This window comes from Pan paniscus, chromosome 8, assembly GCF_029289425.2.
Source record: "Pan paniscus chromosome 8, NHGRI_mPanPan1-v2.0_pri, whole genome shotgun sequence".
NCBI lineage: Eukaryota > Metazoa > Chordata > Mammalia > Primates > Hominidae > Pan > Pan paniscus.
In genome coordinates, this window is record NC_073257.2 from 39841213 (window position 1) to 39858769 (window position 17557).

The 17557-nt window shown below is 40.3% G+C and overlaps 1 protein-coding gene across 17 annotated transcripts in view; it reads right to left on the bottom strand.

Annotated features, from left to right (window-relative positions):
• ACBD5 (acyl-CoA binding domain containing 5) overlaps window positions 1-17557 on the bottom strand; it is a 46925-nt gene that overhangs the window by 16446 nt on the left and 12922 nt on the right. For 5 of the 17 annotated variants that reach the window (XM_008974894.3, XM_008974895.4, XM_008974891.6 and 2 more), the window contains 5 exons: window positions 11615-11729; window positions 11484-11516; window positions 8019-8153; window positions 6276-6479; window positions 3832-3938 (listed from right to left, as the gene is read on the bottom strand). In XM_008974894.3, the coding sequence (XP_008973142.1) occupies window positions 3832-3938; window positions 6276-6479; window positions 8019-8153; window positions 11484-11516; window positions 11615-11729 (594 nt within the window). The remainder of the gene's footprint in view (window positions 1-3831; window positions 3939-6275; window positions 6480-8018; window positions 8154-11483; window positions 11517-11614; window positions 11730-17557) is intronic. The other 12 variants (XM_003821425.3, XM_024930478.3, XM_003821424.4 and 9 more) reach the window with 3 other exon arrangements.

Below are 17557 nucleotides of genomic sequence, written 5' to 3' on the forward strand. Positions count from 1 at the left end.
TTTTTTTTTAAGTCAAAGCAAGTTTATTTAGAAAGTAAAGGAATAAAGAATGGCTACTGTGTAGGCAGAGCCTAAATGTGTTTTTAAAAGAACCCACCTAAGACATCGATGGATGACAACCTATAATTAACTGGACTTGGTGAAGGTGGTGATGAGGTGAGTTGTATCTTATCTAAGGCTTCCTTCAGGAAGGGACATCTGAGTTAGGGTATAAAGGGTATATAAGAGTCCTCAGTGAAGAGGGAGGATGTACAAGTAGGGGTGGGGGTGGGAAGGGACTTGACACATTAGAGAAACAGAGAGAAGGTCAGGGTGGGTGGTGAGCAACGACCAAATAGGAGAGTGGTGTTAACAGAGGCCAGCAAGGGGCCGGCATGGTGGCTCACACCTGTAATCCCAGCACTTTGGGAGGCCAGGGTAGGCAGATCACTTGAGGCCAGGAGTATGGGACCAGCCTGGCCAACATGACGAGACCCCGTCTTTACTAAAAATACAAAAATTAGCCAGTCAGGGCGGCACATGCCTGTAGTCCCAGCTACTTGGAAGGCTGAGGCACAAGAATCACTTGAACCCAGGAGGTGGAGGTTGCAGTGAGCCCAGATTGTGCCACTGCACTCCAGAAGCCAGGTCAGACAGCCCCTTGAGCTTTAGTCCATTAACTGATTGAGAGAGAAAACAGGAACAAAACTAGAATTTAGCAGCTGGATATTTACTGAGATTAATCTCTATCTGGTCCCTTTCATCAATCTTCCCCAAATATCTCTTTTTTAAAAAGAAAAAAATAAAAGGGAATCTGAGTTTTTCATCCTTTTCATTTTTCACTAATTTCACTCATTCTCAGTTTGGCCTCCTTATCATTATTCTTCCAATTTATGCTGCCTTTTTTTTTTTTTGAGACAAGTTCTGGCTTTATAGCCCAGGCTGGAGTGCAGTGGTGCGATCTTGGCTCATTGCAACCACTGCCTCCCAGGCTCAAGCCATCCTCCCCGAGTAGCTACCATGCCTGGCTAAGTTTCTTATTTTTTTGTAGAGACGGGGTTTTGCCATGTTGCTCACGTGGCTCTGAAACTTGTGAGCTCAAGTGATCCACCTGCCTCGGCCTCCCACAGTGTTGGGATTATAGGTGTCAGCCACCATGACCAGCCTACGCCACTCCATTTGTGTTTGACCTTAAGTAAAAGATATTTTATTCATGTGTTTTTAAAATTTGAGAAAAGGGGTAGATTTAATTGCATTATGAAATGAGAAAAGGAGAAAAACACAAAAAGTTAAAATCATTTCAGGGAGGCAAAAGATAAATGATTTTCTATAAGACACACTGAACTGTATTAGAAGAGGGTAGGTAGGTAGGAAACAGAATGGGGAGAGGATATAAAGAGGCCAAACAGAAATATAGCTGTCAAAACCACCTTTGTCAGATTAATAAGTAGAATACATAAGGAGCGTAAACAACTCAATAGGAAAGAAATCTAATAACCTGATTAAAACTGGGCAAAAGATCTGAATAGACATTTCTCAAAAGACCTACAAATGGCCAACAGGTATATGAAAAGGTGCTCAACATCACTGATCATCAGCGAAATGCAAATCAAAACTACAATGAGATATTACCTCGCCCCAGTTAAAATGGCTTTTATCCCAAAGATAAGCAATAACAAATGCTGGCAAGGATGTGAAGAAAAGGAAGCCCCTGTACATTGTCGGTGAGAATGTAAAATTAGTACAGCCACTGGGGAGAACAGTATGGAAGTTTCTTAAAAAACAAACAAACAAGCCGGGTGTGGTGGCTCACGCCTGTAATCCCAGCACTTTGGGAGGCCAAGGCAGGCAGATTACCTGAGGTCAGGCGTTCGAGACCAGCCTGACCAACATGGAGAAACCCCGTCTCTACTGAAAGTACAAAATTAGCGGGGCATGGTGGCGCATGTCTGTAATCCCAGCTACTCGGGAGGCTGAAGCAGGAGAATCACTTGAACCCAGGAGGCGGAGGTTGCAGTGAGCCAAGATCATCCCATTGCACTCTAGCCTGGGCAACAAAAGGGAAACTCCATCTCAAAAAAAAAAAAAGTACCAAAAATAGAGTTACCATATGACCAGCAATTCCACTGCTGGCTGTATACCCCAAAGAAAGGAAATCAATATATTGAAGAGATATCAGCACTCCCATGTTTATTGCAGCACTATTCACAATAGCCAAGATTTGGAAGCAACCTAAGTGTCCATGAACAGATGAATGGATAAAGAAAATGTGGTACATATACACGACAGAGTACTATTCTACCATAAAAAAGAATGAGATCCTGTCATTTGCAATATGGATGGAATTGGAAGATATTATGTTTAGTGAAATAAGCCAGGCATAGAAAGAAAAACTTCAAATGGTCTCACTTATTTGTGAGAGCTAAAAATTAAAACAATTAAACTCATGGAGATAGAGATACAATGAATAAGATCTAGTACCTGATAGCACAGCAGAGAGGCTATAGTCGGCAATACTTTGTTGTACATTTTAGAATAACTGAGGGAGTACAATTGGAATGTTTGGAACACAAAGAAATGACGACTGTCTGAGATAATGGATACTCCATTTACCCTGATGTGATTATTACACATCATATGCCTGCACCAAAATATCTCATATACCCCATAAATATATATTTATTATATTTTTTATATTTTACAAAAATAAAGTGGAGATGGGGGTCTCGCCATCTTGCCCAGGCTGGTCTCAAACTCCTGGTTTCAAGCGAAGTTCCTGCCTCAGCCTCCTGGGATTACAGGTGTGAGCCACTGAGCCCAGTCTAACCCATGAATATATATACCTGTGTGCCCATTAAAATTAAAAATTTAAAAATTAAAAATTAAAATACTGCTATCATCATTATCAGAAAAAGTTGAGAAAAAGAATTCATGGATGTCCTATAATTTTTTTTTCAAGTTTTCTCTTCCAATATTGGATCTTAATTAACTGAAATTTAAAAATTATTTCCACTAAAAATTTCAATCCAGTGAATTACAGTCAATGTGGAGAACAGACTTATTTGTTTGAAAATTATTCAGGCCAGCCTTGGTGGCTCACACCTGTAATCCCGGCATTTTGGGAGGCTGAGGTGGGAGCACTGATTGAGGCCAAGAGTTTGAGACCAGCCTAGGCAACATATCAAGAACCCATTTTTAGGTTGGGCGCAATGCCTCATGTCCATAATCCCAGCACTTTGAGAGGCTGAGGTGGGCAGATCACTTGAGGTCAGGAGTTTGAAACCAACCTGGCCAACATGGTGAAACTCTGTCTCTACTGAAAATACAAAAATTAGCCAGGTGTGGTGGCACATGCCTGTAATCCCAGCTACTTGGGAAGCTGAGGCAGGAGAATTGCTTGAACCTAGGAGGCGGAGGTTGCAGTGACCCGAGATTGCGCCACTGCACTCCAGCCTGGGTGACAGACAGAGACCCCATCTCTAAAAAACAAAAAAAACAACAAAGAAGATCATTCAATTTTCCTGAACATTAATAAATGTTTCAAACATTGGGACTAGCATAGAAAGTGTTTTCTCTGCATCCCCATCCCACGTCTCCTAGAATATTTATAAATATATGTATATTATTAGTTATAATGGAGTAGTTAATTATTATTAATTTTTCTTTGACTTTTCCAGAATTTTACCTATTTTTGAATTCATAAAAAATAGTTTAAAATACAAATGTTTAAACATTTTAGGAGTATCTTTTCAAAATGAAAAATAGCATGTATATTTGCTACTAACAGAAGTTACGCATTGAATTCTAATACACCACTTTGAAAATACACCAATCAGAAAATGTCATTTTTACCTCTTCTTGTCCAAATTGTTCCATAGAATCACAGTAAACTTCACTGTCTGAATCGCTTGTCAAATGCTGAATTCCTGTAACATCTTCAACATGATCATCATTTATATCTAAATATGAACAAAAGTGCAGATAGGGTAATTATACTATAGTAGAAGAAAAACAAATTTATTCCTTTGTTTTTTTGAGATGGAGTCTCACTCTGTTGCCCAGGCTGGAGTGCAGTGGTGTGATCTTGGCTCACTGCAACTTCTACCTCTCGGGTTCAAGTGATTCTCCTGCCTCAGCCTCCCAAGTAGCTGGGATTACAGGTGCCCACCACCATGCCCAGCTAATTTTTGTTTCATTTTGTTTTGTTTTGAGACGGAGTTTTGCTCTTGTGGCCCAGGCTGGAGTGCAGTGGCGCGATCTCGGCTCACAGCAACCTCCGCCTCCCGGATTCAAGTGATTCTCCCGCCTCAGCCTCCCGAGTAGCTGGGATTACAGGTATGGGCCAACACATCTGGCTAATTTTGCATTTTTAGTAGAGACAGGGTTTCTCCATATTGGTGCGGCTGGTCTCAAACTCCTGAGCTCAGATGATCCACCCACCTTGGCCTCCCAAAATACTGTTTATTTTTGGTTTTTGAGATGGAGTCTCGTTCTGTTGCCCAGGCTGGAGTGCAGTGGTGTGATCTCAGCTCACTGCAACCTCTGCCTCCTGGGTTCAAGTGATTCTCCTGCCTCAGTCTCCAAGTAGCTGGGATTACAGGCGCACACCACCAAACCCAGCTAATTTTTTGTATATTTACTTGAGATGGGGTTTCACCATGTTGGCCAGGCTGGTCTTGAACTTCTGACCTCAGGTGATCCGCCTGCCTTAGCCTCCCAAAGTGCTGGAATTACAGTCATGAATCACCGCACCCAGCCAACTTTTGTATTTTTAGTAGAGACGGAGTTTCACATTGTTGGTCAGGCTGGTCTCGAACTCCTGACCTCAGGTGATCCACCCGCCTCGGCCTCCCAAAGTGCTGGGATTACAGGCGTGAGCCACCGTGCCTGACCTTTATTGCATTTTCAAAATTCATCAGCCTTATATTATTTTTATACTGAGAGACGAATTTGATTTATCAAGCCACACTTTTTAAAATTTACCAAAACTTTAAATTTAGTTGATAATTTTTATTTGAAAAGATTACAAAATATTTTATCATTGAATTCCATAAAGACAGCCTAGATGAAATCTTATAAAACCTAATAACCCTGTAAGAGAAAACTACCTACCAAGCAGGATGCCTAAATGTAAGATCCAACTAGGCAAGTTTGGTTCTTACATTACGAAATGATGTTTCTTGGCCGGGCACTGTGGCTCACGCCTGTAATCCCAGCACTTTGGGAGGCAGAGGAGGGCAGATCACAAGGGCAGGAGATCGAGACCATCCTGGCTAACACGGTGAAACCCTGTCTCACTAAAAAATACAAAAAATTAGCTGGGCATGGTGGCGGGCACCTGTAGTCCCAGCTACTCGGGAGGCTGAGGCAGGAGAATGGTGTGAACCCAGGAGGCGGAGTTTGCAGTGAGCTGAGATCGCATCACTGCACTCCACCCTAGGCGACAGAGCGAGACTCTGTCTCAAAAAAAAAAAAAAAAAAAATGTTTCTCGGCCGGGCGCGTTGCCTCTCACCTGTAATTCCAGCACTTTGGGAGGCCAAGGCGGGTGGATCACTTAAGGTCAGGAGTTTGAGACCACCCTGGCCAACATGGTGAAACCCCATCTCTACTAAAAATACAAAAATTAGCTGGGCATGGTGGCACGTGCCTGTTATCCCAGCTACTGGGGAGGCTGAGGCAGGAGAATTGTTTGAACCCAGGGGGCAGAGGTTGCAGTGAGCCGAGTTTGCGCCACTGCACTCCAGCCTGGGTGACAGAGCGAGACACCATCTCAAAAAAAAAAAAGAGAGAAAAGAAAAAGAAATGATGTTTCTCACATGTACTATTATGTATCCCTAAAAATTAAAAAATAAGCCAGTGCATGGCTCAAACCTGTAATCCTAGCACTTCGGGAGGCCAAGGCAGGCAGATCACTTGAACTCAGGAGTTCCAGACCAGCCTGGGCTACCTGGCAAAACCCTGTCTCTACAAAAAATTTAAACATTAACTGGGCATGGTGGTACATGCCTGTAATCCCAGCTACTTAGGAGGCTGAGGCAGAATTGCCCAGGAGTTCAAGGCTGCAGTGAGCCATGACTATGCCACTGCACTCCAGCCTGGGCAACAGAAAGAGATACATAAATAACCCTGGCCCTAATTCACTCTTTTTCAAAACTATAAACGCTTATAATATTAATAAGCCCTAAGATATTACTAAATAAGAGATTTTTAAATTAAACTGATCCTAAAGATCCTATAATTATTAAAAACTATTCATAGGAAAGAGGCTGGACACAGAATTATTTGGGGACAATACCTTGGTGAATGCAAACAGCGGATTTTCCAGTTTGCCCCAAGTTTTCATCAATAGGCTTTACTTCTTCAGTGCTTCTGCCATTCAGGGAAGAACTGGCATGAATGTCATTCTGTATATCCTGAACAAAGCCATCTTTATCATAGCCATTAGTGACAATGACTTCCAAATTCTTATGGTCTGCTGACTTCTTCATCATTTTCTTATCTTTTACGAGAAAATGGGAAAGATTCATAAAAGTTCACAGTAGGTCACCTTCTGCATACCATGTTTTAACATCCAGCTGTCATTTCCCTAACCTACCACAATCCCTTTGAAGGGTTTCCTACTTGGATCAAAGAGAAGGCGTGCTCCTTGAAATGGGGTTTACTATATGCTGAGAGCTCACCCAAACTATGTTGGCTTCAAAACTGTTTCAGTTCCCTGTCAATCTTCTAGAATTTCTTTTAAAAAGTAATCTCTCAAAGTCTTTTTACTCCCTTAGGCATAAGCAAATTGCTCTATGAGACCCAGCAGTGCAAAGGGGTCCACATAGCTGATAAAAAGGATCCTTAAAGAAGGCGCTATTTGTCGTACCTTACTGGGAAGGGAAGGCAAAACTAAGTTACACAGTTTTTTTTTTTTTGAGACAGCGTCTCGCTCTGTCACCCAGGCTAGAGTGCAATGGCATGATCTTGGCTCACTGCAACTTTCGCCTCCCGGGTTCAAGTGATTGTCCTGCCTCAGCCTCCCAAGTAGCTGGGATTACAGGTGCCCGCCACTATGCCTGGCTAATTTTTGTATTTTTAGTAGAGACGGGGTTTCACCATGTTGGTCAGGCTGGTCTCAAACTCCCAACCTCAGGTGATCTGCCCGCCTCGGCCTCCCAAACTGCTGGGATTACGAGTGTGAGCAACTGTGCCCGGCCGCCGTTTGTTTTAGTGTCTTTCTGTCTCCCCTTTTGAAAACAGTCTTCCCGTGTGTTATTGGTATTCCAACAGGGCCCTCAATGCTCTAAGCCATAATTCCAATGTTCCTTCTTCATGAAAATTTATGCCTGTAGGCCGGGTGCGATGGCTCATGCCTATAAGCCCAGAACTTTGGGAGGCCGAGGTGAGCAGATCACTTGAGGTCAGGAGTCTGAGACCAGCCTGGTCAACATGGTGAAATCCTGTCTCTACTAAAAATACAAAAATTAGCGGGGTGTGGTGGTGCATGCCTGTAATCCCAGCTAATTGGGAGGCTGAGGCAGGAAGATGGCTTGAGGCTGCAGAGGGCGGCAGAGGCTGCAGTGAGCAGCTATCATACCACTGCACTCCAGCCTGGGCAACAGAGCGAGACTCTATCTCATAAAAAAACAAAAACAAAAAACACTATGCCTGTATCCTATTCTCTGGATTCCATTCTATTTTTGGTAAGATATTGAGAGTCTAACTTGTCTCCTATCCTTAGTAACTTATGCAGATTCATGTTGGAAACAACACCTTAAAATAGCACATGTCTAATGCAGCATTTCAGGCCATCCATTTGGAGGAGTGGCCTATTCTTGTCAACCTTCAATTAACACCTATTCCATTTATGCATAAGGTTGGCTGTTCCTATACTATGTAGTAGAGCCTTTTGGTCCACAGCAAACTTGTTTATAAGGTCAACAGCTTACATCCCACCACCTGCTTTAATCTTCTACAATACCAAATCAGCCCAAATGTCTTCATACCCTCTTAGTTTATTTATTGTAAAATTACTAACTGATTTTCCAAACATTACCATTATCACTTTGTTCTGCTCCTTTCACTTCTTCTTGGGCCTCTTCTTCCTCAGACTCGGCTCCACTGTCACTGCTTTCAGCTTTACCATTAACGGTTTTGGCGTTTGGAGTAGAAGTGAGAACATTACCAAGATCTAAAACATGAAATGACCACTTACTCACAATGTGATAATATACAATAATGCCATAATTTCCAAGTAATACTAATAAAATTTACAAATAACTAATAAAATAATTTTGAATTAAAATGTTATATATATAATAGTATTATTTTCTTTGACTATAAACATACATATATTACAAGACAAATTCCTTCAATTATCACCTTATGATCAAGCTATCTTAAATCCTTTCTGAATCAGGCAGAGGGTAAATTATTTTTAAGTTAATATCAATCAAAATAAAGTTAGAGATCAATGGATCTTCATACATGGCAAGTGAAGAGATACTTCCTATATGCTAGCATGCTGAAAACAAAAATATGTTTTTGGTTCTACCAACAATCTCATCAATATTACAGTTGGGGTCCATTTTACAAACTTTATTCCTGTATTACTTTTAGGGCTTCAGGTGCACAACTCACATTATCTGTCTTTATGATATTTAAGTTTTTTTCTTAAAGTATCCATTAATGTGATCAATCACTTACAAAAGCAAATTGTCCAAGTGGCCAAAGCTATATCCCGAGGGTAAATACATCAGAGCTTCTCAACTTTAATGTGCATACAAATCTCCTGAGAGCTATTTAAGATGCAGATTCTGAATTAGTATGTCTAGGGTGATCTAAGATTCCAAATTTCTATAAAGATCACATTTGTTACCAATGCTGTTGGTTACTGGACACTGTTTTGAGAACATGGATTGAAAGACAATATTTTTGAGGTAACAATACTCCCCAAAATGATCTGCAAATTCACTGCAATCTGTATCAAAATCCAAGCTGGCATTTCTGCAAAAATTGACATGCAGATTCTAAAATTCATATGAAAATGCGAGGGATCAAGATTAGCCAAAACAATCTTGAAAAATAACAAAATTGGAGGACTCATCATTCCTGATTTCAAAACTTACTGTATATGTATATTCTGAAAATGGCAATGTAAAACTGATACATCTGTTCTATTGGACCTAAATGGCTACTTTTAAGGAAATGCTTTGTTTAGAAAAAAAAAGGCAAGACTGTAAACTGTTTTGCAATTTGGTAATATCTTACAAAATTACAAACATCAAACATTTCTAATTCCATTTCTAATATTTCTTACAGATATGCTTTCACATATGTGAAAGGACAAATGTACGTGGTTATATTCTCAGCAGTATTTTCTGAAGATCAAAGGAGTAAATAACCTAAATGTCCACCAGAATGGCTCAGGTTAAAAAATTATGGTGCAGGTCCACAATCCCTTACTTACAACCCTTGGATCCAGATACATTTTGAAATCTCAAGTTTTCTAATTTTGCAAAGGTTATATGGTACATATGCCATTTGGTATATTATGTAACACATCCAATAGAGTCTAAGGCAGCTCTCACTAAAAAGAGAATGTGATTTTTGCAGCAAAACATATAAATAGTTACATTAAAGAGGAAAGAGACTCAAAATACCCTCGTTTTACTTCAGGTCAGGTTTTACTCCCCAGATTTTTAGTTCATATCAGACAGGTTTTGCTGCCAAATGAGTTTACCAAAAAACTTCTGGTCTTTAAAGATTTTTAAAATTGTAAGTTATAGCTAGGTAGCTGTGAGCCTGCACCTTTATTACTATTATTTACTCTTCTTTGTTTTATAATTAGCTGTTTAAATATCTGCCTCTGGCCATTGGCTGGACACCACAGCAGCAGATCCAGATTTATTTCCCTCTGCATCCCAACATGCCTGACATACATAAAACATTTAATTTTTTTTTCTGGCAGGGTACAATTGCTCATGCCTTTAATTCCAGTGCTTTGGGAAGCTGAGTTGGGAGGATTACCTGAGGTCAGGAGTTCGAAATCAGCCTGGCCCACATGGCAAAACCCTGGCTCTACTAAAAATACAAAAATTAGCCATACAAGAATACAAGTGTACACTTGTAATCCCAGCTACCTGGGAGGCTAAGTCAGGAGAATTGCTTGAACCCAGGAGGTGGAGGTTGCAGTGAGTCATGATGGGACCACTGCACTCCAGTCAGTGTGACAGAGGAAGACTCCATCTCAAAAAAAAAAAAAAAAGAAAAGAAAAGAAGAAAACATTTAGTTTTTTCTCTGAATTAAATAAGCATGCCTTGTAAGAAGGACTACTTGTTAATATTTGACTTCTGTAAGCAAATCAGATGTAGAATGATGTGGTAGCAGTCAGTACTACTTGCACGTGGTTTATGACCGTGACAAGGACCGATTTCAGCACAGGAAGATTACTATTCTGAAATGCTGCCATTATTGTCAATTATTAAAAGATGTCTTATAAATAGGGATGTCAAGGGAAAAAAAGGGGATGCCAGGCGATTTTTATTTAAAGGGTATATAATTTTCTCTTAAATCGACTCTTGTGGTCTCATTTCACTCTGCTTTCTAAAAAAAATTCAAGATCAAATGTTTAGTTAATACCAACAAATCTCCCATTTTATTCAACTCCTACAAGTATGCAAAACATAACCCTTTCAATCCTTTGTGTACATGAAGACAAAATTCTAAAAAAAAAAAAATAGAAATTGTAATCCATGCAGAGATGCTTGAACCGAAATAAAGAAAAAAGAAAACAAGCTAAATGAATTAACTGTCTTGCATTAGCTTACTATGCTACAGTTAAACCACACCCTAAACACATCTATTTTTAATTTCTTTTTTTGTTTGTTTTTTTCTTTTTTTGAGACAGCATCTCACTCCGTTGCTCAGGCCGGAGTGCAGCAGAGTGATCTCGTCTCACTGCAACCTTCGCCTCCTGGGTTCAAGTGATTCTTGTGCCTCAGCCTCCCAAGTAGCTGGGATCACAGGCGTGTGCCACCATGCCTGGCTAATTTTTGTGTTTTTTGTAGAGACGGGGTTTCACCAAGTTGGCAAGTCTGGTCTTGAACTCCTGACCTCAAGGTGATCTGCCCGCTTTCGCTTCCCAAAGTGCTGGGATTACAGGCATGAGCCACCACACCTGGCCAACATATCCATTTTAAAATTAGCTAGTAAATCATTGAATTCAAAGTACTATTAACGTAATTCTCAAAGCAAAATAGAAAACATGATCTATCAAAATAAAACCATGAATTCTGCTATAATTTCGAATATACTAAGTAAACTACCTGGTGTATTTTAATAGCTTACCACTTAAGGGTTAAAATTTTAAGGGTTTATAATGTTTTGGAACTTCATACAATGTGTTTTCCTGGAATGAAAACTCCTGGGTGACAAGATTGTAAGTTCTGTAAGTTTGTGCAGAATTCTTTTGACATGTAAATTTTAAACAAAACTTTTACATGATTTCATGATTCCTACCTTCTAAACATTTAGAGATTTTCTCCAGTCGGACTGGCGCGTGAAAGTAAGAAAAAAAATCAGAGATACAAATATTAATATGTGCATAATATATCAGTTGATGAATTTAAAAATAGGTAAAATAGTCCAACCTGAGGTTATATCAGAACTCCTGCCACTCTTTTTGTCCTCGACAATTTCATAAAATGGACCTATGACACGCAGCAATTCTTCAACTTTCTCAGTCATTGGCATAGTTTCAATAATCTGTAATCAAAAGAAACAAATATTGTGAAATCACAAACTCTTAATTTGATCTCCACTAGTATCAAATAATCTCCTATTTCCAATTTGTCAATAATTTTAACATTTGACATTCATAATAGACTCTCTGAAGGATCTACATTAATTACATACTTAATGTATACACACTGTGGCCGGGTGAGGTGGTGGCTCATGCCTGTAATCCCAGCACTTTGGGAGGCCAAGGCAGGAGGATGGCTTGAGCCCAGGAGTTTGAGACCAGCCTTGGCAACACAGTAAGACCCTGTCTCTTAAAAATTTTTTAAAAAACATTAACCAGGCACGGTGGTGTGTGTCTGTGGTCCCAGCTACTCCAGAGGCTGAGGTGGGAGGATTACATGAGCCTGGGAGGTCAAGGCTACAGTGAGCCATTATGGCACCACTGCACTCCAGGCTTGGTGACAGAGTGAGATGCCATCTCCAAAAATTAAAAAATAAAATAAAAGGAATCCTTTAAAAAAAGTATATACACTCCTAGAAAAGCTTCAAGTATATTAAAGATCTAAAAGTGTTCTCATTTTGAAGACTATTTTACATGAGCTTCATGTAAAATTTTATACAATAACTTATAAATTGTGTATTAAAGCTAGGGGGCACGGTGCAATGGCTCACACCTGTAATCCCAGCACTTTGGCAGGCCAAAGCAGGAGGAGGATGGCTTGAGCCCAGGAGTTCGAGACTTGCCTGGGCAACATAGTAAGGGCCCATTTCTACAAAAAAAAAAAAATTGTCTAATTATCCAGACATGGCGGTGCACGCCTGTAGTCCCAGCTACTCGGGAGGCTGAGGTGGAAGGATCTCTTGAGCCCAGGAAATTGAGGCTGCAGTGAGCCATGATCACACCACACTGCACTCCAGCCTAGGCAACAGAGCGAGATCTTGTCTCCAAAAAAATAAAGGAAACAAAAAAACTAGGGGCTTTCATTAAATGAAATAGAAAATCGAAGTTAGAGTAAAATTATGATGTCTGTTCTTTAACAATAAGGTAGTGTAGTATTTCTAACAGGGCACAAAAGTAGGAAATTGTAATCACTTTCAGACACCTTCATAAATATGGGCCAATTTAGAATCACCAAATTTAAAGAACAAGGTAAATTAACTGAAAAGGTATTTAACTAAACAGCCATCAATTGGTGACTGATCAAAGAAATTAAAGTACTTCTAGATTTGAAATATTTTGCAGATATTAAAAAGGATAAAGTCAGCTCTGTGTGTGCTAATCACAGGATGTTTAATATGATAACAGGGGCCGGGCGTGGTGGCTCACGCCTGTAATCCCAGCACTTTGGGAGGCTGAGGCGGGAGGATCACCTGAGGTCAGGAGTTTGAGACCAGCCTGTCCAACATGGTGAAACCCCATCTCTACTAAAAATACAAATATTAGCCAGGCTTGGTGGCATGCACCTGTGATCCCAGCTACTTGGGAGGCTGAGGCGAGAGAATTGCTTGAACCCAGGAGGTGGAGGTTGCAGTGAGCCAACATCACACCACTGCATTCCAGCCTGGGCAACAGAGTGATACTCTGTTTCCAAAAAAAAAAAGATACCAGAACTGGCTCCCTCTCTCTCTCTCTCTCTCTTTCTTTCTTTTTTTTTTTTTGGAGACAGCGTCTCGCTCCATCATCACCCGGGCTGCAGTGCAGCAGCGCGATCTCGGCTCACTGCAACTTCCACCTTCCTGGTTCGAGCAGTTCTCACCTTCACGCAATTTCAGACACCTTCATAAGTGATTTGCCCACCTCGGCCTCCCAAAGTGCTGGGGTTATAGGTGTTAGCCACTGTGCCTGGCCAAAACCCTAAAATTCTTGTTCAAACAACATGCTTTTATTTCTAAACCAAATACAAGATGGATCATTAGTGGTCTATGGTAGTCAGCAACTCTGATAGGATTACATGCTCATCAACACCATTCCCCACTGTGTTGTATGTGTAGGAGGAGGTTGTTGAGAGAGATTACACAGAATGAACTATGTTAACAATAACTGGTTCTAGTGATTATAATTTAATTTTACAGCTTGTAGTAAATTATCTGATTGCTGCTCCTCTGAATGTACTGTGAAAGGAATGCTTTAATCACAAAATTTCTTTTTGCTAAAGGAAACATTTGTTATGAGGCTAGGGCCATGTGGAGGAATGTTTTATTGTTTATTATAAATATCTGAGTTGTAATATATTTGAATTATAATAATAATTCTGAGATAAATCAGATTCAAACCAAGAGAAATGTTTAATATGACCAAGTCACAACTAATAAATGGCAGAGAAATAATTCAAACATAAATCAGCACCCTTTACACTATCCCACACTGCCGTAATATAAAGACTTCAGTTAGCAGAATCTAGTAAGCCAATTGCATACCACATCCTGACCACCAAGCAACACCTCTACTTCTCAAGGCTTATTAAAAGATCTCTTTCTTAACTTTGTCCTTATTTTTAAGGCTACTAAATTCAGCATTTGGGTTTCTCATGCCCCATAGGGTAAAAGAGTAAACTGTGGACTGAAGTGTCAGAACGAAATAAAAGGAATATCCATTGGCACTAAGCAAATATTAACTGAGTATTCATTCTCTCAACAAACCAGAATTTCAGTAGTTAATATAGTGAAGACACAGTAGCCAAAACAAGACACATCCAAAATTGATGAAGTTACTCTCTTTGTTTTTTCTTTTTCTTTTAGATTCAGAGGGTACATGTGCAGGTTTGTTACAAGGGTATACTGTGTGATGCTGAAGTTTGGGCTTCTATTGATCCAGTCACCCATACAGTAAACACAGTACCCAATAGGAAGTTTTTCAGCCCTTGCCTCCACCCTTTTGAAGAGGTTATTCTCTGAGGAAGCAACTTTAAACATACACAAACCAAGAATGATCCCCAGCCATTTGCAAAATTATCTCCCTGACACCAATATTGAAATACAAGAAATGGTGCACATGTACACACATGAGATACAGACTACACACACACACACACACACACACACACAAGCAGACACAGGCAAATCTCAGTCTAGGTAACTACTACCTACCCTCAGAGAAGATGTTATCTAAACCAAGCTTGTCCAATCTGCAGTCCTCGGGCAGCATGTGGCCCAAGACGGCTTTAAATACCCAACACAAATTCGTAAACTTCTTTTTTTTTTTTATTTTTTTTTAAATTTTTTTGTGACAGCGTCTCACTCTGTCGCACAGGCTGGAGTGCAGCCTCTGCCTCTGGGGTTCAAGCAATTCTCCTATATCAGCTTCCCGAGTAGCTGAGACTATAGGCATGCACCACCATGATCAGCTAACTTTTTTGTATTTTTAGTAGAGACGGGGTTTCACCATGTTACCCAGGCTGGTGTGGAACTCCTGACCTCAAGAGATCCACCCACCTCGGCCTCCCAAAGTGCTGGGATTACTAGCTGGGATTACTAGTGTGAGCCACTGCGCCTGGCCCAAATTCGTAAACTTTCTTAAAACATTCTGATTTTTTTTGAGATTTTTTTTTTTTTTTTTTTTTTTTTTTTTTTTTTTTTTAGTTCACCAACTATCGTTAGTATCAGTGTATTTTATGTGTGGCCTAAAATAATTCTTCTTCCAGTGTGGCTCAGGGAAGCCAAAAGATTGGCCACCCCTGGTCTAAAGTTATAAGTTAACTAAGCTAATTTAATATATTATAACCCAACCAAATGAAGAATGTTTTGACAGAAATATCTGGTAAGCTGCATGGACACCAGAAAAGAGGCATCCAAAGCCCCATAATTTTTCTAGGTCTGTCCAGCACTTTTCCTCAGTGAGAGACATCATTTCTACATGATGAAAATATACTGGAAAGGTGTAGATATACTCTTAAGAAAGCGAAGACTAAATTCCTCAGGCTTTTTTGGTCCAAAATTACCACATCTCTTAAAGCCATCCAAATCCTAATGCTCTACTCTCTGTTCAATGGAATCACTAACTCAGTCTCCCAAGAGCTTCTAACCTTTTGAAGAGTGACCTAGATATCAATTCTGAGTATGCTGATCACTAGAAGCCTATCACTCACTTTAACTTAAGAAACTGGCATTTGTTTTTTCCCTCAATCTGCAAAAGATGTTTACTATGAGTGAAACCTTGAAACAAAAGCCAACCCTCAGTACTCAGAGAGAGTTGGTGGTCTAGAGTTGTTGAGCTATGGACTAGACCCTCTGCCATGGCAACTTTCAGGTTCCATCTTTATTTATTTATTTATTTTCTGAGACAGAGTCTCGCTCTGTTGCTCAGGCTGGAGTGCAATGGTGTGATCTCGGCTCCCTGCAACCTCCGCCTCCTTAATTCAAGTGATTCTTCTGTCTCAGCCCCTCTAGTAGCTGAGATTACAAGCGCCCGCCACCACGCCCAGCTAAATTTTTGTATTTTAGTAGAGATGGAGTTTCACCATGTTGTCCAGGCTGGTCTCCAACTCCTTACCTCAGGTGATCCGCCTGTCTCAGCCTCCCAAAGTGCTGGGATTACAGGCATGAGCCACCGCGCCCGGCCGAGATTCCATCTTTAATGAGACCATCCTCTAATCCTCCCTCTATTACAGTGATTATCCCAATCTCTTAGAAATCCTGAAATAATTAGTCTGGGGTCATCCTGGGGCATTTCTATTTTTTCACAAGATCCCCTAGTGATTTTAATGTGTAGCCAGGGTTTAGTACACCCATCTCTTTTTAAATTCAACAGACATAAGGCACATTATTCAAATGTTAGCTGAATATTCTGGAAATCCCCAGAAGAGAGCCTAAATTTGTACAAAAAAAAAAATAGAATTTTGGCCGGGCGTGGTGGCTCATGCCTATAATCCCAGCACTTTGGGAGGCCGAAGTGGGAAGATCACGAGGTCAGGAGTTTGAGATCAGTCTGGCCAACATAGTTTGAAACCCCGTCTCTACTAAAAATACAAAAAATTAGCCAGACGTGGTGGTTTGCGCCTGTAATCCCAGCTACTCGGGAGGCTGAGGCAGGAGAATGGTGTGAACCGAGGAGGCGGACGCTGCAGTGAGCCAAGATGGCGCCGTTACACTCTAGCCCAGGCGACAGTGCGAGACTCTGTCTCAAAAAAAAAAGAATTTTATACTTCTATAAATAAACCTTATTGAATGAAACATGCATTTCTCCCACTCCTCAAACCACATTACTTTCCCTCAAAGCTAAAATCCTATTACATTATATTAAAATAATGTTTTATTCCATTAAGTTTTTCAGTGACATTTTATGGGACACTTTATCAATTATGAAAAGCAATTTTCTATAAAACATAATCCTATTATGTATATATATATATATATATATATATATATATATGTTTTTTTTTTAGACAGATTATTGCCCTGTTACCCAGGCTGGAGTGCAGCGGCGCAATCTCGGCTCACTGCAACCTCTGCCTCCCGGGTTCAAGCGATTTTCCTGCCTCAGCCTCCCAAGTAGCTGGGATTACAGGCGTATGCCATTACGCCAGGCTAATTTTTTTGTATTCTTAGTAGAGACGGGGTTTCGCCATGTTGGCCAGGCTGGTCTCAAACTCCTGACCTCAGGTGATCCGCCCGCCTCGGCTTCGGAAAGTGCTGGGATTACAGGCCTGAGCCACCACAGCCAGCGTTAAAAGAATTTTTTATTCAATCAACTTTCTCAGTGATATTTCATGGGACAACTTATAAATTATGAAAAGTCACTTTCTACAAAACATCATTATAAAATATAGTTAAATTAATAAGATTGCTGAAACCTCTGACTGCAAAGACACAAAATGAGATTTATACTATAAAGAATAATGACAGTGACAGGCCAG